This window comes from Pelecanus crispus, chromosome 1 (genome assembly GCF_030463565.1).
Source record: "Pelecanus crispus isolate bPelCri1 chromosome 1, bPelCri1.pri, whole genome shotgun sequence".
Taxonomy (NCBI): domain Eukaryota; kingdom Metazoa; phylum Chordata; class Aves; order Pelecaniformes; family Pelecanidae; genus Pelecanus; species Pelecanus crispus.
In genome coordinates, this window is record NC_134643.1 from 98,191,067 (window position 1) to 98,216,136 (window position 25,070).

Below are 25,070 nucleotides of genomic sequence, written 5' to 3' on the forward strand. Positions count from 1 at the left end.
CAGCCATCCTTCACCGTCCCGTTTCTGTAAAACACTCAGCACACACAGCAGCTGAGGGGGAGGGACCAGGGGCTGGTGGAAGCCACTCAGATTTCACATTTATTTAATAGCCGTGGCTGTGCTTGTTTGATTTATCTTCACACATACGTTTGACAGATATGGTCTCATAAAAACTCCACAGAGTAAAAACACCAAAAGGCCTGCAGCCATACTGTGCTAGCATGCAGTCTGGCTCCAGCTCCGGAGCTAAGCAGAGATCAAGCTCGCTGCAGCTGGCAACACCCCTCAGATGGGAAACCTTTGAGTTTGCAATACCCAAAACGCAGGGTGCTCAAGTGTAGCTGGAGCTGAGTTCCCCAGGTGGTGGTGTCTGGGCCAAAAATAAAAAAAGGTTCCAGTTTCCTCCTATCTTGAAATATCCCACTGCTCTTTATATAAGTTGCTTTGTTCAAATAAACTTACATTTGGGTGGCTAATCTCATCCTTCCCCTGAATCCTGTGGGATACAGCAGTGTTCAGAGTATCTCAAGAAAGCTTACGATTTTTATAGCACTTCCAAAAAACCTCTCCCAAGTTGCAGCAATTAAAGAGTAACCTTGTTTCACCCTTACCTTGCAAGGGCCTTACAAACTTGCTGTATTTGTACTCCTAACATTCCCTTAAAAAACTGAGGTCTTATTTGATGAGTCGGATTCATACTGTCGTGGTTCTGATAAATACATTTTCACTGGAGTAGAACTGTGCCTTTGCACAATTTGTGCACAAAGCGGCTACTATATAGTTTGGGATATAGGCACCACAAAAGCACAACCAACTTTAACATATGCATACTTCACAGTGTTTTTTTTTGAAGGGGAGCACACCTGAAACTCTCATTCCCAGCAGCAAGAAAGGCAAAGTCAAATAGCTGTAAATGAAGCCACAAGCGTGTTAATGTTGCTCAAAGGTAGGACTCCAGCTGCATTCAGGTGGTGTTTTATTATGCATATAAGTAACATCCCCCCCCATGTCTCAGAGCTGGCAGCACGGTCTGGAAGAAGGAGCTCAGGGCTGAGAGTGAAAGACCTTGTGTTCCAACCTGCTGCTGCAGTGGCCACTTTGCTGCTTTATACGTTACTCCCACGTACAAAATAATGTTCTTAATAGTTACCCATCACACAGAGATAGGATAGATCTTGCTCTGTTATCAAAAGCAAATGTGAAGGCCTGTGTATCTGGCTCACAATTATCTTGGCTGGTTAAAACCACTGCAGAAGATTAGTGGGAGAAATTGTGACTGCTTCTTTGTGGGCAGATAAGATACTTGTGGTTCCCCTCTCATTAGGGGAGATTTTTTCCAGCTACAGAAATGTCATCTTTTCTGTTTTAGGTAAATAACTAAGGAAGATGCAATGACGGTTTGGAAGCCTCATGTTTTCCTGACTTCGGATAACCTGTTTTCGTTTATGGGTATCTCCTCTATCGCTGATCTCCTAGCTGTGACGTGGGGTCAGTGATCCCCTTGGTGCCATGCCCACCCAGTTTTCACGGTCACACTGAGCAGCGTCACCCCAGTCACAATCCATAGGTGCAGCTCAGGGCCTGGCAGGGAGTTGTTTTCCAAAGGTGAAGACTTCCAGGCAGTGGTTCCCTCTCTCATTAGGGACAGTTTTTCCCAGCTATGGAAATGCCGTCATTTTTGTTTTAAGCAAATAACTAAGAAGTGCGGACACCCTGCCTTCAGGACACACTCACTGTCTCTCCTGTTTTCCGGGGACACTAGACAAAGATTGGAGATACTGCTCATCATGGCCTGGCTTTTTCTCCCCCTCTTACTCTGTGGCTGGCAGATGAAAAACTTAATTCACCTTCATTAGTAGTTGCAAGGGGTGGAAAGACACGCTCGCAGACTGAGGGCCAACTTCACACCACAGACTCCTTCTTTCTGGAATCTGCGCCATTTGAAGAGAGATGACTTGTGGACAATGCATTAATGACAACACCTGTTGTTGTACACATCGTTACGCCCAAGTGCCACACACATTGGGCGGTGTCTGGGCTTGGACACTCAAGCCTTGACCTGTGACAAACCGCCAGTGAAGACCCATGGTCTGACATGACTCCTGTCAGAAAGAGGCCAGCCTTTGCCAGAGGCAGGGCACGACGAGCTCCCTCAGAAAGCTGCAGGCAACGTGGAAAAGCAGGTCCCTGGGGCGCACAAGATGAAATAACGACATATGAGACCCGGCTATCACAAGAAGGGGGACCGTATCTCCTACGTATAAATGCAGCAAAGGAGGCCACCCTCACAGTGGGGGCATAGCCACTGATATGCAGCATTTCTATCCCTTCTTTTTTGCTGTGGATAGCTACAGAGCGGTGAGGAAGGTACTGACAAGCAGTCAAGGAATTCAGCTGCTGGTTGGCTATGCAGGACTTGGGAGCTGGAGGGTGAAAGTGATGCATGGAAATTAAGTTAATTTTAAACCGCAGGCAAGAGAAGAGACTTGCTAGCAGTTACTTAAGAGAAGCTGCTGACTGTTTAAATACCATTAAGAAGATTAATGTTGGCCTGCAGAACCACTGAAAAATTAGGGCTGAAAGGGACCTTGAAAGGTCAGACCAGTCCATCCCACTAACCCAAGGCAGGATCACCTAAACCTCAGACATCCCTGACAGATGTTGCTTAACTTGATCTTAAAGCTCTCCACTCCCCAGGCAGTCTATTCTTTATTATCCCTGCCATTAGAAAGTTTTTCCTAACATCTAAATTGAGTCTTTCCTGCTGTGACTTAAGCCTTCTTTTTTCTTTTTTTTTTTTTTTTTCCTCTTCTCCATCACAGACAAGGAGCAAAGATTATGTCCTTTTATGTGCTTAAAGACTTCAGTTCTCTCCTCCTTTGGGTTAGAGAATTTCAGTTCTTTCAGGCTTCCCTGGTAGGTAATGGTTTCTCCACTTCCGCTCATTCTCTCTGCTCTCTGCTGGGCTGGATCCAATTACCCCACATCTCCCCTCAACTTATTTTCCATCACCTCAACACCATGACATAGCTGACTCGCCTTCAGCTTTTGATCCTTTTTCTGAAGAATTGCTACTTAACCCATCCCTCCCTCCTCTGTACTTGGGGAGTTCATATTGCTGCTCCAGTGTACGACCTTCCACTTACCCTTATTCAGCTGCCTCCTGTTTCTTCCAGACCATTTCCCCAATTTGACCACACAGTTTTTAAATCTAATCCTGCCCAACACCACATCTACAGTCTTATTTCATGCGTAAAATATGATGTCCTTATGCTTACCCTTTATAACAAAAGAAAAAAAAAATTAAGCCAAACTGAATCAGCTGTAGGGCGAAACCCTGCTCAAAACCACCTTTCACTTGAACAAGAAGCTGCTGGCAGAGGAGCCCTGGGCGAGGTTAGTCAAGTAGGTTTGTACCTACTTTCTACACGAGCATGTTTGCCCAGCTGGCTTCGAGCATCAAACACCAAACCCCTCTGACAGCCACACAACATTACTGCAGCCTGGCCTCTCCTGCTTCTCGCCTCCACCTAAAACCTCCTTTTTGCTTTGCTGTGTCACTGTCCCAGCTGTCTTGGGCCCCCACACCTTCCCCTTCCTCCTCACCCCAGCCACCCCTCGCCTCCCCACCAAGGTCGCCCAGGCTGCCTGCCAGTGGGAAATGCCCACCGGGACCTTCCCAGGACGGGGGCTCGGGGGAGTGCCGCAGGACAGACAAAAAGATAAAAAATAAAAATAAATGAGGATGGTAGAAATAGCTTTTATTTCCTAGAAGCGGCTATAGGAGGGGGCCTGGGCAATAACGACGCCGGTAACTCGGCACCGCCAGGCAGGCTAGGGGTTACCGCGCACCTCCACCTGACGCCTCCAGGCCCCGGCCCCGGCCCCGCCGGCGGGCAGCGCGGCCCGTGGCTGCCCCCTGCCGGAGCGGCGAGGCCAGGCGGCGGTTGGCGGCCGCGGGTGTGCCCGGCCCCGAGGCCGCAGGAGCCGTTGGAAGCGGCGGGAGCCGTTGGAAGCGGCGGGAGCCGTTAGCCCGGGCGGGCGAGGCTCCCGCCTCACGCCGCCTCCCCGGGACAGCCGGGCCCTACCTGCGGGTGCTGCTCGCAGGCGCAAGGGCGAGGCGTGGAGCTTCGTCGCCTCCATAGCTGGGCGCCTGGCTGGGCTGAGCTGCCACACTCAGCGGGTCACTCCTCAGAGGCCCCATGCTGAAATAAAAGTGTCCCAACTCTGTCCCACCTGCCCCTCGCTGGCTTCAAAGGTCAGTGAACACAGAGCTGACCCGAGGAGGAAACAAGATGAAAGTAAGCTCACCTAGACAGATTTCCCTCCCACTGCCCCAGTCCAGGCTCCTGCCATTACCGCTGGTAATAAGTAGACTTCATTTCCCATTTTTCAGTCATGATTCACTACTGAGATAGGACTAAAGACTGCAGCTGTGCTTTAAGGTACTAAGGGCTGTGTGAAGGGACCCAACACCAGAGCCTGGAGACCGACCACTTTCTGCAGTGGTGGGAGAATACCAAAAGGTCCCCATATCCAAAGGCAAGTTTCACCCAAACACAACACTAATAACTAGAATCAGTTGACTCTGAGCAGGGATGGCTCTGGTCCATATGATGAGAGGAACCAGCAAAAGACCAGAAAACAGATCAAATCCTGCCATGTGCTCGCAGAGGGAAGGCTTTCCTCCAAACAATCACCTTTCAGGGGCTCCAAACAGAACAAGTTTTGCACAGTCATTTCCACATCCCTGGAAAGTGCTGCTCTTGGTGCCTTTAAGGCTTGGTCCCAGACGTGTTCCACACAGGAATCTCCCACTCTGCACCTTGGCTTCCAGCTGCCCGCATGGTGCCTGTGCCTGCTCCACCCTGTGCTCCGTGGCTGCCAGGTAAGGCCTGGTCTCCGCTCCCTTCACCAGGGAAAGGAGATGACCAGACCTTTTTGGCTGTGTTTAAACGTATGTACATTTCTAGAAAGCCTGCCCCCACAAGCCATGGTGACTTGCCATGGTCAGGAGCAATGGCTGCATGCCAGAGTTGAAGGAGGACTAGATGTCCCTCCTGTACAGGGGACAGAGGTTTTACTAGCCCACTCAGGGGCCAATGCAACCAGTACAGTAGAGAGGCGTGATGGGAGCATGGGTCTTCCTGACAGCTCGCTAGATCTGGGATAGGCAGGGAAGGTCAGGACATGCCTTAACATCCACCCCCCACCCCTTTGCCTGTTTGTTCTGCAGTGAGGGCATTTCCTCACCCCGCTCAACAGTCACAAGGTAGGAAAAGGGGAAGCCAGTAGAAAGAGCCCATGTGGCACCACAGCAGATGTGCAAGAGACAGAACCTAGAACCACCTTTGCTCTCCAGGTAAACTGAAGTCCACCTCAGTGCCATACAGATACCTTCTCTCCACACCGCTGCACCCAGGCTCCAAGAAGCATTTTGGGCTTGCACATTAATCAAAACAGGCTGATCTCAGCTCATTTCTACCTCTGTCTAAACTACCTCAACTCAGCAAGCGCCCAAGAGCACCCCATGCCCCCGGCCCCACGCTGCGCCCATCTTGCCAGCAAGCGCAGCTGTGGCTTGGCTGCCATTCCCTGCAGCCTGCAAGGAGCCCACCTGCCTGATATGGATGTGCCTCCCAGCAGCACCAGTGATGAGCACATGCAGCAGAGGACCTGGGCAGGCAGGCTGCACCCCTCCTAATTGACTGAAGGAAGAGGAACACTTGAACTTGCTCCAAAAGGAAGCACAAGCTCCAGCTTCCCCACATTTATTTTCTTGCAGAGCTTGCCCAAACCTGCGAGTAGGCATCAGCTTGCAGACAGGCAGTTTAGAGGAAGCAGAGTTAGGCCAGCACAAGTCAGCTGGAGGTGTTGACCCTTCTGGCAGTTTGGATGCAGACCCTGGGCTCAGCTTAAACATGTCTTTCTTCCCTTCTCCTCTATCTAGAAGAACTGGGCCTTCCCAGCCATTATTTTCTTTAGCATGACTCACTCCAACTACAAGTCTGTTGTACCCTTCAACACTGTCTATCCAGGCCCTGCAAAACACACCAGGGAGAACACCATCAGAGCACCTACACCCCTTCCATACAGGCAGTTCCTGGGGAGAAATAGACATACTATCAAATATCCCATTTTTGGTTTTAACCACACAAAGAATTTACCAAAACATTCTTTATTTTTCTAGAGTGTCATACGTTGTAATAGTCCAGTTTAGCTTAGGGCTAAGCTTAAGTCCAATACAAAGAGCAAGAATCTCTCAAGAACAACCGTCTGCCCCTCAGGTGATGATGGCATTGAGATATACTAGGTACTTCAGTGACATGCACCAGAGAGCTCTGGTGACAAAGCACAGATAGCGCAGAGACAAAAACCAAATCAAGAGCTAGCTTCCGAAGCAGACAGACTGAGCAGGCTGCCTGACAGCCATCACTACAGCGTTACATGCATCAGAGCAGTGAGTTTTAAGTGCTTTTTAGTGAGTTATCAGGAAGGAGTAAACGGTTGCAAAATGCATGGTGATATGATCACATAACAGAGACCTCCTCTTTACAAGCCTCTCAGGAATAGAGGTTTGAGGTTCAAAGTTTCCCTGTACTCATTATATAGGGTGAAGTCTGCTCAGCAATGAATGCAAACAGTGCCACAGAACAATGACAACTGCAGGTGCAAAGGAGGAAATGCTAGAGGCGTGATAGCGCTTCAACATTTATTTTCCCCAAAGACACATAAAAAGAATTAAAACAGTTCTAAAAGCCACAAAGCTTTGTAATACTTCACAATACATAAATACTAACTGTGCTTCCTGCTTAGACTAACCAGCAGGGAGGTCTTTTATTCAGGCCTTTATGTCAGTAGGTGCATAAAGCTGTTTCATTTACTTCAGGTACAGAACAAGTGGCAGGAGAAATGTATGGTAGAGTCATTCCAGTTTGGTTCAAGGCCAGGAAATTCTCCTGAGACGGATGCTCTGCTGTTGACTGGAAGCCATGTTCAACAGATACTGCTCACATTGCGTACAGATGTCTGCAGTCAGCCAGTCTGCCATGGTCCCTGCGTAACAGCACAGAGGCTGTGCTAGGCAATGGGGTTCCAAAATAACAGGTACGCTGGAGTGGGAGAGGGAAAAAGAAAAGCAGGAAAGCTGACCCAGGTTTCTGTTAGAGGACATGGTGCTGTTCCACCTTTCCCCCACGCATGATCCAACACTGCTAAGTGATTTAGCTAAAGGCATGAGTTCAACAGAGCAGTCAGCTCCACTTTGGAAGGCTACAAAGCAGCAGAACAGCTTCATTTACTGGCACCTTCTCTCTATGGACAGTATGTCAGCCAAAGGACTAATGGGTATCTGTGGTTGATCCAAGGTTATGGCCACATCCTTATGCTCTAAGGTTTTTTTGTTTTGTTTTGTTTTTTCCCCCCATCCTGAAGTATGACAGTAATGCAGTCACTCAGACCTCTTCTGCAGCACCTGCATTATAAGACAGACCAAACCACTGCCCCACACAGTTAACTTCAGTAGTGAACACTACCCCTGATTTTTGGCAACTGAAGTACAAGCCTTTGAACCAGGAACTGCTGTGACTCTTTCTTGGCTACATTAAAGAATGGTTTCAGAGAGAAAAAAAAAAAAAAAAAAGATACCTGTTCCCCCAGTAGAATATATAACTTATTTGGAAAGAAGAAAACAGATAATGTATGTTTCCAGTCCTAGATATTGCACTTTTACTGACAAGGTCTGTCTTTTCTACCTGGAACTGTCAAAAGCTCTTTTTGAAACAGTTCCCTTTCTGGGGACAAAAAAGAAAGGGTGTCTGTAGGTAGCGTGGAGGGACTGAGAAACCATTTGTGGCATTACTCTTCAGTCAGTTATATCTGAGACCATTAGCTTATTTTGTTTCTAGGTATAAAGGGGCTACTCCTGAGTTGTTGTGACAGACCCCCAGCTGTGGGGGACAGAATATAATGGGGTCTGGAAGTTCTCATACAAATTAAGCTGCTGCAAGGAACCTTCTACATCTGGACTAATATGGACACTTCTGAACCCATGTCAGAAACCTCATAGCTAAAAAGTAAAATGGATTTCAGAGTACCTACACGTCCTCCCTTTTGGTCATCTAAAATCCACAATACAAAAAAATCCACAGAGAACTGTAGACTAGTTAGACCAGTGGCTGAACCAGTCATTCAGCATAACATTCAGCTGACCAGCATAATACTACATACTTCTCTCTGCATGTTTGTAAACTTGCGTATACAAGTAACTGGTAACATCTTTCAAGGTAAAAACAGAATATCCCCATCCCAGCTTACCCCAAACACTCCCAGTGCTCTATTTCACGCAGCAGCTCTGAGCTCTTCTGCTCTTGAGTACCTGGGTCCTCCTCTCTGGAGAGTCTCAAAAGTTTTAGGAAGTGAAACGGGAGATGTACACACATTCTGAAGGGCATGGACATCTACAATCACAACACGAGTCACCTGAGTTCTCGGGCAAACACATCCTCCTTCTTAGCAGGAAAATTTGCATGGCATGCAATTGATTTATTGGTGCACTTAGAAGATAGACATTAATGCAGTGAACTTTCTGACCCTTGTATAAATAGAGTAATCCCAACCACTTTACACAGGATGAAAGACAGAGGAACCAGAGTTGTTTTAGCTAAGTATGACAAGAGATGTCTGTGGCACTCTGGCTGCTTTTGCACCTTGTAATATTCCTTAGAATCATAGAATCCCTCTTCTGTTTTCTTAGAAACAAGCTAGAGGGTAGATCTGAGACATCAGTGGGATGAAGGAAAGTTTTCTATGACTAGGTGAGGTGCAAGGAAAACAGAAAATGTAAAACACCCATATGCTGTTGTAAAGGCTAGACTTGCCTTGATGCAGCAGTCACAGCAGACAACACTAAGAGAAAAAAGTTCCCAGCATTATCATTTGAGTAAAGCTCAGCAGATACCAGTATTGCAGCTAAGGGTGACTTTCCCAAGTAAGTCTTAATTTGCGATTGTGGCACAATTACTTGACAGCAAAGTGAGCAAGCTTAGAACTCCCCTATTCAGTTTGCCAGCCCTTCTATATTTATACTACTTTAAACCATCTGAAATGTGTCAGCATCCATAGCTTGAAGGGTTTATCTGCAAACACCCATTACTCTTCACCCAGCACTACCACCACACAGTTAGTCCATTCCCAGTGGTTGTTTACTTGTTGCTTGTAATCAATTCAGTGCTTCACCACTGCTTCAAATAGATTTAAACGAGCCTCAATGAGCCTAAAGTTCCTATTTTCCTCTCCCATGAACAGAAAACCTCTGACAAATAAGTGGATACAAGTAGGTCCAACTCCTTTCCCAGTCACACAGTCTGGAGTTCACTTTTTCAGTCCTCAACAGAAGATTCTGGTGAAGAGCCTCTCCCAGAACCTGCTCAAGCCTTTGACTAAAGTTAAATCCAACCTTTAGAGCAAAATGCAGAGAGCAATCTCTGAGAGAAACTGAATCTAATACTTGCACAGTAAATTTGGTTACTGCTAGCTTAATACTAAGAGTTAAAATTGAGATACCACTTCAGAGGCAAGTCTCCACATCCTCTGCAGCTGTAGACACTTCAGCCTGGCTTGTGCAGTAAGGCAAAAATGAAGGGCTCAGCAACCTGTTCCTACCCAGTACTACAACTGTTTGAATACTGAGTATTTTCAGCACTGTTCTTTCACTCTTTTCTCCCTCCTCATTCAGTCCTTTTGTACCAGCTCACCTGCTGCAGAGGTAACAGCTGTAAGGCCACTTAAGAAGCATCTGCTTATGGCAGCTGAAACAGATCTGTGGAAAGGAAAGTTACTTGTGAATGCAAATGGGAAATATCTTCGTACCAACAGTATCCACTGCCTGCCAAAGAGCAAGCACATAAACCAACCTTCTAAAGGCTTTAGATCCACATAAAATAACAGAGGTCCAATAAAGGATAGCAAAGACACAGGAATTAAAAGCTAAAAAGGCAAAACCAAGTCTTATTTGTAGGCCAGTGTTTTTATGGTGCAGAGGTTTGGGGCAGCTGCCAGACAACAGGAGTTTAAAAAAGGCTCTTGAGCAAACAATAGCTGTATTGTGCAAGAGTGTAACAGTAGCTAGTTAAGAGAGAGGGAAGAAGAGAGACATTCTTTGAGGTAGACTGCAGCAATCCCAAAGAGATTAAGTCAGGGCAAATTTGAATCCAATCCTGAAGCAAAAAATGAGTCATAAGGAAGCTGATGAGTCACTTGAACTTTATAAAAAAGAACATATTCATACACAGCTGGCAGTGAGAAGTGATATTATCTTGAGAAGCAGAGCTTGAGAAAGCTAAAAAAACTTCAGCAGCAAGAACACAAAGGGGGTAAGAGAGCCATTTTAGAATAGGCAGAGAGCAGGCAAGTTAAAGCAGGGTTGGTAAGTAAGGTGAGAAGAAAACGAGTCTCAGGAGCATCAGACAGACTGTGGAAGTAGCATAGCTCTGCTAGTAGAACCCTTTGGCTCTGTCTATACTGCCAAATAAGCGAGGGCAAGAAGCTGACCCCTAAGCCAAGTAGCACAGAATTCCTCAGATCTGTGTTGCAAACGGCTTGTACTCACAGCATCTGCTCTACAGGGGCTGGTTGCAATGCTCCCTCTGAAGGAGACTCAAGTGAATAAGCCAGCAGTTAAGCAGAGTAGTCCTGTGCTGCAGGTCATTCCCCCTGCCCCCTTCATCTCCCTGACCTTTGCATCCACTCAGCAAGGTGGTTTGAGTCAGCACAACTCAGGTGTGGGAGCCTGAGTTAAGAGCTTTTGTGTCACTGTTTAGCAGTACCAAATCCCATTTAATTACTTTGTGATTTCAGAACTGGTGAACAGTCATGGCAGTCTGCTCTCCTAGTGTGGAAATAACAGACAAGAAGTATCAAGCAAAGGCTGGATTACTTTCTAGGCACCTTACACAGCTTAAGCTTGATTAGAAGCCATCACCACACAAGTATTAAAAGATTTTTACAGCCTAGGGCTGAACTCAGATCAGCTGTAGAACAGGATAAGTTGAGGCAGAGAGCACCTCAGCAGTTCAGCACTGAGAGCCATTAAGCCAGCCAGCTTTTGAAAAGGCAAGGACAGCACAAAGAGAAGGAGAGGAAACACACCTTTGCTCTTGGAAAGACACCATCACTGCCTCCTTGGAGGAAGCCTTGCCCTTCCAGCATCATCATTGCATATCTGGTTCCAATCAGCTCAGCAATGGTTGGTGATGGCCACTTGGTAGGAAAGGAACAGTCCTATTGAAAACAGAAGTTAAGCATCAGAGAAAGCTGAAGGAAGCAGATATGTGGGAAGGTCATCCTCAAAACTGGGTCCCAAGAGGTTCAGGAGCATCTGTCCTGAAAACTCAGTATCAGCTGACTCTGACAATACTAGCAGAGAAACTACTACGGGGTTTTAGTGGTTGCTCTAGTTTTCAAGCAGCTTCCTGACACCTCATTAGGGAAGCAGGTCCCTCAGTCACCACAGTAGTTAATACCATCTCCAGAGCCAGTCTCTGGGGAATTCTACCCTTTGGTTCAGACCACACCACAGATGGCCCCTGGCCCCTTCTAGGCACAGGATCCCTTTCCACAGCTCAATGCTCTCTTGCCTTCTCTTTGCCAAGACTCACTGGCCCCACACAAACAGCAGCTATGGTCTGGTGATCAACCAGGAGAGACAACAGTGCTTTTATCCCAGGTGGGGAGTCCAACCCACCTGCATCCCCCACCACGCTGCTGAACATAGAGGTCACACAGAGTTATGGTCAGAGACTTGCCGGGATGGGGCAGGGAGGGATGCAGAAGAAAAGGAGGAGGCAAGGGCACAGCACACCTTGTCAGGGCAGAACAGGGCAAGGCCTTGATTCAGAAGGTTGCACAGAAGCGCACAAAACCCAGCACTGCTCCCACAACAGTCATTCAGAACTTGATGACTTCAGTACCACATACATTTAAAAGTCACTGATGCTGTGTTATCTACATTTTGTCAACCACTTGTTCCCTTTACCACAGCTTAAAGGATGTTTATGAACGTATCAGAATCTAGAAGGAATGAGGGAAGATGGAGATGAAGAAAGCAGGACAGTCCCATTGCCAACTACAGTCTGCTTGAAGAAGCCTTGACAGACACTTTCAAGTAATGCAGCAGTATTTTTCTCTTCTTGTATGAGGCACAATTTTATTTCTTTATTTATCATTTAAACTGGGAAGCCTCCACAAGGACACTACGGCATCCAGTCTTCTCTTAAGCTGTCTCCAAGGAGAGTATAATATCCCAGCTTAAGATCAGTATACAATATGGCCTAAGATAAAAACCACAGAACATGCTTACTGCTTGCACGAGGATCAAGGTGCAAGCTCTGGTCATTACCAAATGTATCAGACCATGCTTGCTAGCTGACATGCCGGACTTACTTTGCTATCCTTGCTTTGAAGGCCCCTCTCTAGAGATCTGGACCTTTCTCTGTAAGGAGGCAGCTGCTGTTGGCCAACATTCAGGAAACCATTAGGTTTAATGCCTCTTAGTGTGGGTGCACTCATGGGAGGATAGGTGCAATTTGCAGCGAGACCTGGATAGGAAGAGAGAGTTTTAGGGTGCAGAAAACCAACTGGCAACTTCTAAGTATTCACCTCAAAAGCTGAACACTCAACAGCACTACACTGCCTTCTGAAGGTAGCAAGGCTTACACCTCTCCCACTCAATCCTCATCAGCTCAGATCACAAAAAGCAGAGGTTACAGTAATTATGCTTGTCAGTAGGCAGTGATGGGGCTTCATTAGCACCATTTAGTTTAATAAAATCAAGTGGTTCGCTTTCTACTTGAACATTCAAAACACTCATTTAGCTTTTACTGTGAATTCCAGTTAGGCCTTTGGGGACATGCTATCATTGTTTTGAAGCTGCAGGAGCTACACAAGCACTGAAGGCAAGTGCAGAGGAATGGTGTTCTAAGGGCACCTCCCCAGACTCATTACTCAGTGTTGGAGCTTCTCCTGTAAAGTGTCTTCAGGTGATCAGAGAGAAAGTGTACAGTGAGACCAACCTAAGACTTTGGGAACCCAGCAGGCCACTGACTGTACTTTGTCACCTGGTTTAGATGTGCAGCTAGAAGTAGACTGACCTGTGCTCTTGCAGGATACTACTGATGACCTGGTTGAGGCAAGCCAGGTGCTGGAAGGCAGCTTGGGAGTGACTTCCTGTAGACCAGAGGACAGGATGTTCTTAAGCTGCATACAAGAGACACCAAGCCCACTTCCTCAGAGGTGCTGCTGCTGAACAAAACTCAGGACTGACCAGAAATGTTCAAGGCTCAGCCAAAAGTGGAGTGGAGAGAGAAATCAATGTGGTACATTTAGCAACTTTATATTCCAAGAAGTGATAGCAAGTTAATTGCCCCTGCAACCAGGAGGCTCCAGCCAAGCTAGTGAAAACTCAAATTCATCTGTTCTCTCTCTCTCTCTCTCACAAGTTCAATGCAGATACTAGTCCCAAAGTTTCATCTGTTCAGGAACCAACTTCACAAAATCCTCCCTGTACAACTCTCAGAGTACCTTGGAATCATTTTCTCGGCTCCAGCTCACATATAGCAACACTGGAGATCAGTTCAAGAGACTGTGCATCACTAACCCAACTCAAACCCAATGCTCTATCTCAACAGCACTGTTTCTAGCTTCTCTAGAAAAGCAGAAAACATATTTGATTATATTAGTCTCCATATGAAGGTCCTTCTAGTTTAGCAGTAATACATCAATCACAGGGTTCTCAAATGCTGAGCATTCCTACAAGTAGCACAGACCTGTACAAATATAGCTAAGATTTTCTGCTTTTATTAATTCATATCCGTTTTCCTCAGTTAAGCAACTGCATTTCAGACAGAAATGTTTACAGAAAACAGATTCCTGTTTGTATGCCAGTGCATCTGTGCTAGACTCGATGCGTTAGGGCTTAAGTTCTGTTCCACAGAATTTCTGAATATGTTCAGACTGAATCCCAGAATCAAGCAGTCAAGCTTTTCATGATCAAGCCAGGAGTTAAAGAACCTGAAGACTATGTATCATGGTTTATTGAAGAATGGTGCTCCCAGGATTTCTCCACAGGCAAAAGAGTGGGAATTCACCAGTGAAGTTGCTTCCTGAAAATAAATCATTAAGTTTTCCTTCCACAAGCTCACATACCACATGAAATGCAAATACATCAATACATCTAGCATCAAATGCCTCACTGTGAGCTAAGAGTGGGAATGGTTCTGGCCCATATTGGCCAAACTCCTATGCATATTAAAACTTGTGCAGGATCTAGTTTTAAGAGACCAGAGCAGACCTTGGTTCTATAGACTGCAGTCATGCCACAAAGAAGTATTTAAATATGGTATGAGCTTCTGTAGAGGGAAGGACTTCAATGAGCCTAACAGTACCACATCCGTTCACTTCTGAGAGACAAGACTGCCCACACTAGAATTTGAACCTGATGTTCCAGGCTATGTGTGTGTGCAGACGTAACGCCTGAAGTACTAGTACCTCTCCAGAGTCCTTTAATTTAAAGCCTTACCTGAACTCCTGGTCCCAGCTGCTGTGTTGTAGTGTTGACAATTTTAAACTCTATACTGGCATCTTGGTGAGTTAAGAAACTATCACTTGGAGATTTCAAGGCAATATTTGGTGTCACCAGCATTTCTGCAGGGGAGAGGGGGAACAAAAACCCTGCACACACATACAAGATAAGACACTGTGCTGTGACAAGAAAATGACAAATTTGATACCCACTGTCATGGTTTAACCCCAGTTGGCAACTAAACACCACACAGCCGCTCGCTCACCCTCCCCCTGTGCTGGGACTGGGGACAGAATTGGGAAAATAAAGAAAGTAAAATCTGTGCGTTGAGGTAAAGGCAGTTTAATAGGACAGCAGAGAGAGTAATAATAAAAGAGAAAGTAATAATAATAATAATGATAAAAGAATATACAAAAAAAGTGATGAACAATGCAATTGCTCACCACTCGCTGACCCAGCCAGTCCCTGAGCAGCAAAAGCTGCCCCTCAGCCAACTCCCACCAATTTCTATACTGAGCATGACATCATATGGTATGGAATAGCCCTTTGGTCAGTTTGGGTCAGCTGTCCTGGCTGTGCCCCCTCCCAGCTTCTTGTGCACCTGGCAGAGCATGGGAAGCTAAAAAGTCCTTAACTAGTATAAACACGACTTAGCAACAACTAAAACATCAGGGTGTTATCAGCATTATTCTCATACTAAATCCAAAACACAGTACTATACCAGCTACTAGGAAGAAAATTAACTCTATCCCAGCTGAAACCAGGACACCCACACATCAGAATTTGAGATTTGGCTAGACTTTATCCTGGTAGTTACACAACCTTTTAGTTTTAGGTGATGGTCAAAATCCTGTTCACTTAGCGGACAGACAAATTTGAACATCTATTAAAAAAATAAAGGGTAAGTTGAAACATCTTTTGAGTCTTAATGAGCCACAAACATTTTCTAGAAAGAACTATTCTTGTGCCACACCACCTCTATCACACAAAATCTGCATTCCCACCTCCCTTGCATTATACATGCTATGGAAAAGATAAGGGGGGGTGCATTTCAAAGGCCATGCATTATTTTTAGTCAACACTGACTTCACTTGCGTGCTTGATAGGTCACTTTGTAGCAGGTACCTTTGGGCCTGCTCCCATTTTTCCTTGCTGCTGCTGATCGAAGCTTCTGTGGTTGTTTTATTTCTGCCATGAGCTGTTCATGCCAGCTGGACTCCCACGGCACACACTCTTTCAGCTTCCTCTCCAGCACCTGCAGGCAAAGCATAGCACCAGAAAGAGCCAGTGGATAGAGCAAGGAGACCAGTGGCGACAGAACTACTCCTTCAGCAATGGCACTGTTTTACAACTGCCTCTCACTCAAGAGGGCACTGGACTCTGCACACGAGATACACGAGAGAACCTTTAGATACTGCATAGTAGAATACTCTAGCAACTCTCAAATTTGAAACCAAGAACTCCAGAAGTACTTTCAGGACCACAAAATGTTCCAAATGGAAGAAGCAGCAGAGAAAGTAGGGAGATGGATCATCTTTCTTCTATGAAGATGTCATCTCCCATGTTTTGGCAGGAGGGTCTACCCAAGAGTTAAGTATGGTTAATATATCCCCCTCCCAAATCCAAACCAGTAGCTAAGACATTAGCTCTATGTTCCTAGAAACTGTCCTGTCAACTCCAGAATCATCTTGTTTTGTTATCATTATATGCAGCACCAGGTCACCTACAGGCTTTAGGTGAGGCTTGTGAGCAGCTACATCAATTTTGGGGGTCCTGCATTTTTGCTCGACGATCACCTGAAAGAGCAGAAATGATGCTTAAGCAAGAGTTCTTTCTCTACTCCTGGTACACCCTCCCATTCAGTGGCACAGTGAACGACTCAAGTCAGGATTTGGGAATGGGGGAAGTGTGGAAGGCATAACAAAACCGAGTTGGGAAGTATAGAATGATGAGGTTTACTTACTTGGGTTTCTGGTAGAGACAGATTTGCCTGTGGCAAACTGGAGGCAATCAGAAGCCCTTTGAGGCTTGCACAAGCAGCATACAACCTTCTAGCCCCAGCAGTTCATGAACTGCTCTGAGAAGCCACTGGAAAACGTTGTACGCAGATTTTAATGTCAGGAGTGATCCTGACAAGCACCATGGTCACATCACATTCATCAGTGAGAACTCAGCCCCAGGGAGGAGAGGAATTCAATGGGTTAACAAGGCTGTAACAAGAACTGCAGCAGCAGGCAGCTGTATGCCTAAGCTAGAGTCCCAGAGACTGGCTTATGCCATACTAAACTATGAACAATAGCAAGACAGAATTGCAGGGCAGGTATTCATGTGAGACTGTCTCCCTCATCAATCCCCGTGCTTGCTGCATAGGGGAGAGCTGACAAAAAAAGCCAAGTTGCACATGCATGTCTTTAGCTGCCTTGTTCACTTATTCTTATTTTGAGGCTATGCCATTTACTTTCCCTGTGTGTACAACTTCAGAACAGGTGGGAGTGCAGGTAGAACAACACCACAGCTTCCCACATGAGCTGTGCTTTCATTCACTTGCAAATCAGTCCACTGTTTGCTAGAGAAACTTTAAAATAGCTTTGCAGATGGGGAAATTCTTGTTTAAGAGCCTTCACAAAGACGTGAGCAGTAGCACTCTATGCTTTCTTCTAGCATTTCTGACTACTACTCTTCAAACATGTTTGTGCTTCACATTGACCACAGAAAAAAAGAAAGAAAAAAAAAAAATCAAGACCCAGTTCATCCTGCCACCTTGAGTTACAGTTCTGTACTGCAGAGTGTGTTGATACACAGTACATTACAAGGAACACAGGTAGTTATGATGTATTGTCTCCTCTCCACTACTATTTATTTATATATCAATCAAGGTATCATTTCCAGAGAAATGCCATAGCCTTATCTGAAGGCTGGAGCCACAGTCAAGACAAGCAAGAGCTGGGGTTTTATAGAGGTGCATGGTTTAGCTGAGGCTTTTAAACACCCTGCACTCTAGCAGCACCAACAAGGAGAAAAAAAGCCAATGTCTAGTGTGGTATGCAAAGTTTTCACTTTTAAAAATATCGCTCTTTATTACAAGTAGAGTTGTGTCTCATCTTCTGCCAAGACGTCTGTTTGCAAAGCACGCCAATGCCACAAAGCCTTATGCCAGTGTTTTAGATCCGCTCATCATTCCCAGCTCAAGCTGCAGCAAGTGAAGAGCATCACGAGCCTTTAGAAACACCCCAGACATTTTTGTATCTGGTTGTCTTCACCAACCATCCACATTGCTGGAAGCCCCTAACACTTGAGTCCGCACAGCAGCTGCCCTGGGAAGGAGCTCAGCTTTTTTTACCCTGACTAAACTCCTGCAGTAGCTCATGCACACTGCCTAGAGGCCTCTGCCTGAGGCTGAGCAACGGACTCACTCAAAAGTGCTTTTGCACTTGCACACATCCCACAACATCCGGGAAGGCAAGGAAACTACTAAGAGATGCCAGGCACAGCTCAGCTCAAGCAGCCTGGGAGGACACAAGGGTCCAAGGTGGAAAGCATAAGCAAGCAAGGGTCTGTTTCATGAAACTGTTGTGTGCAAGGCAGCATAATTGCTCCAGGGAAGGGAGTGGCTGACCCCTGGAGGGAGAAAAAGTTTACCATCCAGCTTCATGAAAGCATGGCTACCTCTGACTTAAAAAGTTACTCGAAATGAAGCACTTGGGTGGAGAAACAGGGTAATCTAATGTTGAGCTGCAGCTGAGAGGGAGACGAAGACACTTCTGGACTTGGAAGTACCATTGAGAAAGACAGGCTTTTGGAAAAGAGGTCTCAATGAGTACTGCTTAGAAATGAGGTAGAGCAAGTGGTTTCAAAGTTGTCTGCTGACTCTAGTCACTCACCTTACGAAGGGTGTACCTCTTGTGCTGAATATCATCCAAAAGTAATTCATACGGAGAGCAGATACATTCTTTTGGAGGCGTGTGACGCTGCAGTCGCTCAGTGGCCTTTCGCAGCCTCACACCATTCTGCAGTTCACGAATGACGTTGGGCTACAGGGATGCCTCGAAGAAATCAGTGAGGGCCAAGTCAACAGCTGGCTAGAACACACAGAGCAGCATCCCCTCCCTCCATGTAATAGGACACACTCAGCAAGTGAAGTAACTCAGAAACACAGAAGCATGTCCTTAACATCCCCTTCAACTCACTTCCAGATCAGGGCACAGTACCAGAGCAGAGAATTGCTTCTCTTTGCAGAAGTTAATTTACAGCGAGGGATCTGGGAACTGGCTCACCAGGCTCATTCCCAAATTTTGCATTAACTTTATGAACATACTTCAGCAAAACACAACTTCTGCTGCCAGGTAGCTAGACCCATTTTCTTGAATACCTACTTCCTGCAAGTGCTCCAGGTGCCAGAGTTTTTTCATATTACTGGATCCTAGGAAACACTGGGAATGAAATCCCAAATCTTGCCATTAAAATCCTCTGAACTTTCAGAAACCAAGAGCTGAAGGGCCCACAGACAAAAGAGAAAGACAAGGGGAAAGGGATCTCATACTTTAACCTTCACAGCAGCATATGTTAGCAGTTTCAGCCTGGAGACACAAGCTGATAACTCTGACATCTGCTCATCCTGTTCCTGTATTAATATCTGAGGATGCTCAGACATGCAGTATAACCCAACAAAAGACAGGAAAAAAATAATCAACTCAATAGCATGTTTAGACAATATTGTAATGGAAGCGCTAAGTCAACAGCTTATCTGGATCCCAACGGCAAACTGAGTAAGAACAAGTGATTGTATTATAAACAGTGAAAGGGAAGCAAAACATTTTAGAACTCTGCCTGAGAACAAAGTTTCTGACTTAAACTCCTATTCCTTCTCCACTTACTGTATGAAGCATCTTCTCTCAACTTATCCCTTCAGCTATCTTGGTATAATATCAGAATAGTCTTATGCAAGCTCTGACTGATGGCTGTCTTCAAGGAGACAGATTTTTTTGTTGGATTGTTTTAGCCTGGCTTTGGTACAGCCATACCTCAACTCCAGAGAACTAGAACTGATCAAGATTGACCATATACTAGCCATATATCCTAGGCTATATTTATTATTGTCTAGGAGAACACCCAAAGTCTCTGGGCAAACTGATCAGTATTAGAGACCTTTGAAATAGTGTACCCTGAGCCATTTGCAGTTTCTACAGTCGTATTTCACATAGTGACAGAACTTGACTGAAAGATATGACCCGAAGAAAGACTTCTGTACTGTAATATTGCCACATGAGCTTTGGGACGAGAATTGCCTTCAGCTGGCCATTTCAGAGCAACTTGCACACCCAAAACATTTTTCAGATGTAAGTGATATTGTTATCACTCATACTTTTCTTTCCCTACTGACTGGATCACTGCAATTATTCCACTTGGGCCATCCCATGTATTGTCAAACACCACATAAACTTCCCACACCTGTGCAATACAACACAAAATGCTAAAGCACTCCAAACCCATTGCCTTCAGTTCAACAGATGAGTGGTAAGACAGATGTGTTCCTAAGAGGCCTCACTGCTTAGATTTCAAGGTGAAGGTTGTCTTGTGACATGTACAGATAAGCTCTGCTGGGACTGTACAACCCTGCATGCTATCAGGCTGTGGTCTATGTTTCAGAAGGCCTGTTTCGTAGCCGTCAACATGAAAAAGTATGGTCCATAGAGAGCATTAGCTGCTTGGCACCACTCAAGATATCGGCTCCAATCTGTGGCATCCCAGTGAAGTTGGCATCCTGGTTATTTTAAACTCAAGAGTTTGGCAGAGCAATGCGATCAACTGATGCTTAGGGACTTGGAAACTAGAGACAGAGGATTTGCAACAGACATCCTGCTTTTGGAATTCATGTCTCCTGAAGGAGCAGAGGCCAAATGCACTGGCCTTCAGGCCACACGGCAAAGCCCATGTATTTATTCATGTATTCCCTGCAGAAAAGAGCTACAGTAGTTGATGAGTTTGTGGTTTGAGATAGCTTGCCAGTTTATTTTAATAGATCACAAAATTGAGAATATGCCCAAACACACATTTCACAAACATTTTCATACGAATAGTTTGAGCACGCTTCAAAGCAAGTGCTATTTAGACAAAGGGAGCGAGCCCACAAGTCTCTCGGGGCTTGCCGTTTGTCTCCACAGACTCCAGACTACAGTGCATTTGTTTATGCCGGGCAGAGCTCCAGCCAGAAGAGCTATTTGTTTCTGATAGAGCCCTGACTGTGTAGGGCCTTGAAAAGAACAGAGTAAGTTGCTTTCTCTGCCCCAAACATACAGTCCAAGATCTAGGGAAGGACAGAATGGAAACACAAGAAAGGCAGTCAGCAGAAGGTAGGAGCTACATCTCCAACCTCACCCTCCTTCACCCCTTTCTTTGAGCTGCTGGAGCTGCACAACCACAAAGATGGACAGAGCTACTGTCCTTCAGTCCCATCCAGCCCTGAACCAGCACAGACCCCACATAAGAGTGAACTAGTCCACCCCAATACTACCAACCTGAAAGGAAGTTGTAGTGAGGTGGGTGTTGGTCTCTTCTCCCAAGTAGCAAGCGATAGGACAAGAGGAAATGGCCTCAAGTTGCATCAGGGGAGGTTTAGATTGGATATTAAGAGAAAATTTGTTACTGAAAGAGTGGCCAAGCATTGGAACAGGCTGCCGAAAGAGGTGGTGGAGTCACCATCCCTGGTGGTGTTCAAAAAACGTGTAGATGTGGCACTCTGGGACATGGTTTAGTAGGTGTGGTGGTGTTAGGTTGACGGTTGGACTGATGATCTTAGAGGTGCTTTCCAACCTTAGTGATTCCTAGATTTACTTTCATTAAAAAAATAATGCAGCCACCAAGCCAGGAAACATGAAATTAATTATTACTCTACCCTTAATTGGTTTAGTGGTGGACTTGGTACTGTTAGGTTAATGGCTGGACTGGATGATCTTAAAGGTCTTTACCAACCTAAATGATTCTATGATTCTACCACCAACAGAACAGTTTGCTGGGAGTTTTCAGTCCAGCTACAAGAAAGGAACAGATTGCTTTTGGTAAGTGTCAGTTCCTGCCAAGAGCTGGAGTTTTGGGCTCATTTGCAGGAAGAAACAACCTGAGTAACTACTTGTGGACACTTACTCCAAAGACTGCCTCCAACTTCATTTTTAGAAGTGGTTTAAGTTGAACCACAAAGACAATCTTTCTGTAGAATAAATGTCCACATGAGGTTAACACACAAAATAGTTTAACTTCAAGTTCACTCCCCAGCTTGTTTTGCAGACAAGTCTTTAACTACTTAAGCTGTTGAACAACCTAAGAAGTTTTGTTTATGCTCAAAAACTACTTTTCATAGAAGAGTCAGTGGAAAGCCTCAGGGAGCCAAGATAGACAAAAACCCCCAACCCTCCATAATGAAGGAATTAAAACCCTTACCCAATGTTTTTCCTTCTTCTGAAGGGGATTTTCCACCAAATCTTCCACATCCATTTTTCTCAGACTCTGAGAAACAAGCATATGAGGTCATTACCTTGTGCTGTTCAGTGATTTCCTATCTATCTGGTATAAATTACTAATATTAATCTGAAAAGCCTAGAAGCCTCAAACACCCAAACTTTCAAAAGCTACAATAAATTACTAATATGGTGCAGAAACAGTAGTTTTTCACATCATGAAAACAGACCTTCAGCTAGGTACTCCATTTCTAGTGCAATGGGAAGGTTACTTTAGAACTAGGTGAGTGTGTGAAGGTAGAGGGAATAGCAGCTAAGGGGTGATCCCAAATGTACCTCTTTGGAGGTCTGGATGATGGTCACAAGCTTCTGAAGTTCCATATATTCAGTAAACAGGCTCCTGCAGGTCATTTCATAATGGCTGGTAGCCTCAGAAGGTCTGGACAAGTGCTCCTCACAGGCCTGAAAGAAGTGCAGCTATTTAAAAGAGATCTTGAAATGAAAAAACATGGTAAAATAAAGCAAGATTACATTTTCTCAATCCATGGTGAAAAAAAGGTCTTCCTCACAGCCTCTTTGTATTTTTTTTTTCCTATTGCAGATGCAGAGGAACAAAGCAGCAAGATGCCCATATTGCATGTACAATAATTTAAGTAGCTGTGTAATTTATATATCTTGTTCTCCATAAGGTGTGCTTTGAAATAAGTACCTGGAAGGGGAAGCCTCCTGCACAGACAAAGCACAAAAAAAACACAGCAGGTGGAGTCACTTGTCCTGTTCTTTTCCCCTGCCCTGATCAGACTGAGGGAGGGGAAGTTTCTCATACCTTTAAATTATGGTTGAGAGGAAAATATTTGTTTGGGTTGAGACATTCAGATCCCAGCTCTTGCAGAAACTGAATACTATGGACAAGTGACTTTTTTCAATATCCATAGTCTTCTAGGTATTGAATCTGGAGACTATGTACAGAAGGACTTTGTAGACGCAGCTGTGTGAGAGCCATGCTCAGCTTTCCTTCTTAATTCTTTTCCATAGGCACTTGCATGCAGCTAAGATGGTTTTGCCTTTTTCCTCTGATGGGAAAGCCATGTGCTCCCTCTATGTCCTCCTACAAGCTACCCAGCTTTTTCCCAGAAATGATCTTGCCCCTTGGTTAACAGCATTGTTCCACCAACTCCTCTAAAGCTGCTATATTTATTAAGGGGGAAGAAGGAAACCTTGATAACATCGTGAAGGGTGACTGCTGGTTTCATTGCCTCCTCATCCAGTTTCAACATGAGGCACAGCAGTTTCTCCAAAGGATCACTCAGTTCTCGCTCTGCTTGGCTGTCGATTCCCCAGTCCAGGGCTTCATAGATCACCACTCCCAAGTACTCCAACAGCTGCAGACACAGACCAAGGAGGCAGCGCAGCAAGAACTTCACAGCTCTCACTTCCCAGCCATACACATACCCTCCACTGCCCCCCAGGGCTGAGCACATCTCTCAGGATGAGAAGGGCCCAAAAGGCAGCTAGATGCTCATCGGGTAGCCTGAGATACGCCCTAAATAACCTGTTTTAAGATTTTTAAATGGCCTTACCTAGCACCTCTAAGTTCTCTATTATTAAGACAAAAAGACTGTGGGCTATTCCACAGTAGGCAGCATCTGTGCACATTGTTTCCCAACCCCATTGTCATACTTGAGTTCAGGCCTAGCATTTTGTTTCATTTTCCAGATTGCAGGGAACAGTCACTCTCACAGGGCACAGCGAATCTGAGCACCATCATAGTTTCCAAAGACATCTGCACCTCCTGAGCTGACCTTCTACTACAGCAGGATTATATCTGCACACATAATGAAGGTGAAGACACAGGCTTACCTTATCCTCTGATTGCTGAATGCTGCCAACATCTGAAAGGGAAAAAAGAGGGGTGGGGAAGAAACATAACTGCACAGGCATCGATAAACAGCTTTTAGAATCCCTGTCAAAAGAGAAAAACAGGAAGAATTCTTGGTAATAAGGAAACAAAGCCCTCTGACTAAGGTCAGTCCCACCTTGGGAAAGTAGGCCTATATTTGGGGACTCCTGGAAAGCAAGACAGGATACTCTTCTTATCATGAGCATTAGCCCCAGACTAACTGCTGCTGGGTACTTTTTTTTTTGTTTGCTAATAGATATCTAACCATAAGAAAGGCATTGGATCTTTGTCTTCATTTTTTATTACCCGCTCTTGTCCCTGAAGAGTTAGCCTAGCTTTGACCTCTGCAGCAATACAACCAAGCCCTGCATAAGACAAGCTTGTTGCCACTTGCTGGCTACACATAGTGACAAAAAAGGGAAACTGTCAATCATAGATCTGTCATAAGAGTTACTATAACAAAGGAATCATACATTGGAAGATGAACAAAGCAGGACATATAATAAAGCCTCAGACTATTTATTTCAAATAACATAAGTAGTAACAAACTTTCATCCCAGCTATTCCCTAGAACCAAATGACTCTCTAGAGCACTATTAGAAAAATTAGTAGGCTGTACATCTGTATTACCACTCATCTACAGTCCTTTGATGTGAAGTATAGGCAGCAGAACAGCTTCATGACGACACGGGGTGGGGAAGCATGGGAAAAAAAAATTCACCACTTTGTCCCCACATTTCAGCCTGTTATAGGAATAGCCCTTTGCATCTACAGCTACCTATGCTCTTACCAGACTTGTGGTACACCTTGAAGGAAGCAGTACCGTCAGCATGGATAAAGATGCTTCCAGGACCTTTTATGAATACAGAATGGAGTGGTGGGCACAGCCCCTGAGCCAACTGCTCCATTTTACGGCAACACTGAAAGCAGACAGCCCAAGCTTGCTCCTCACTTATAGGATGTTCAAAACACCTCAGAATATCGGCTAGAGAAACCTTTCCAATCCTCTGCTCACACCGTGGAAGCTCCATTTTCACCTTTACCATCTCCACTCTTAGCCTAGGAAGTTTTACATCCCCCTTTCCAGGACAGGCAAGTGCTGATAGCAGCCTTTTATCAGTTCTGCCTCCTGGTTTGCTCT

The 25,070-nt window shown here is 45.3% G+C and overlaps 1 protein-coding gene across 1 annotated transcript; it reads right to left on the reverse strand.

Moving 5' to 3' along the window:
* Window positions 1–6,940: 6,940 nt before the first annotated feature.
* Window positions 6,941–24,960, reverse strand: LOC104031211 (protein spire homolog 1-like). Its single transcript, XM_075727771.1, is given in 16 exon segments — window positions 6,941–7,112; window positions 8,317–8,459; window positions 8,880–8,907; window positions 9,756–9,820; window positions 11,149–11,280; window positions 12,442–12,596; window positions 13,149–13,224; window positions 14,576–14,700; window positions 15,704–15,833; window positions 16,306–16,374; window positions 18,460–18,657; window positions 22,013–22,078; window positions 22,366–22,491; window positions 23,247–23,411; window positions 23,890–23,921; window positions 24,720–24,960. Coding segments are annotated over 16 exon segments (1,923 nt in total).
* Window positions 24,961–25,070: the final 110 nt, after the last annotated feature.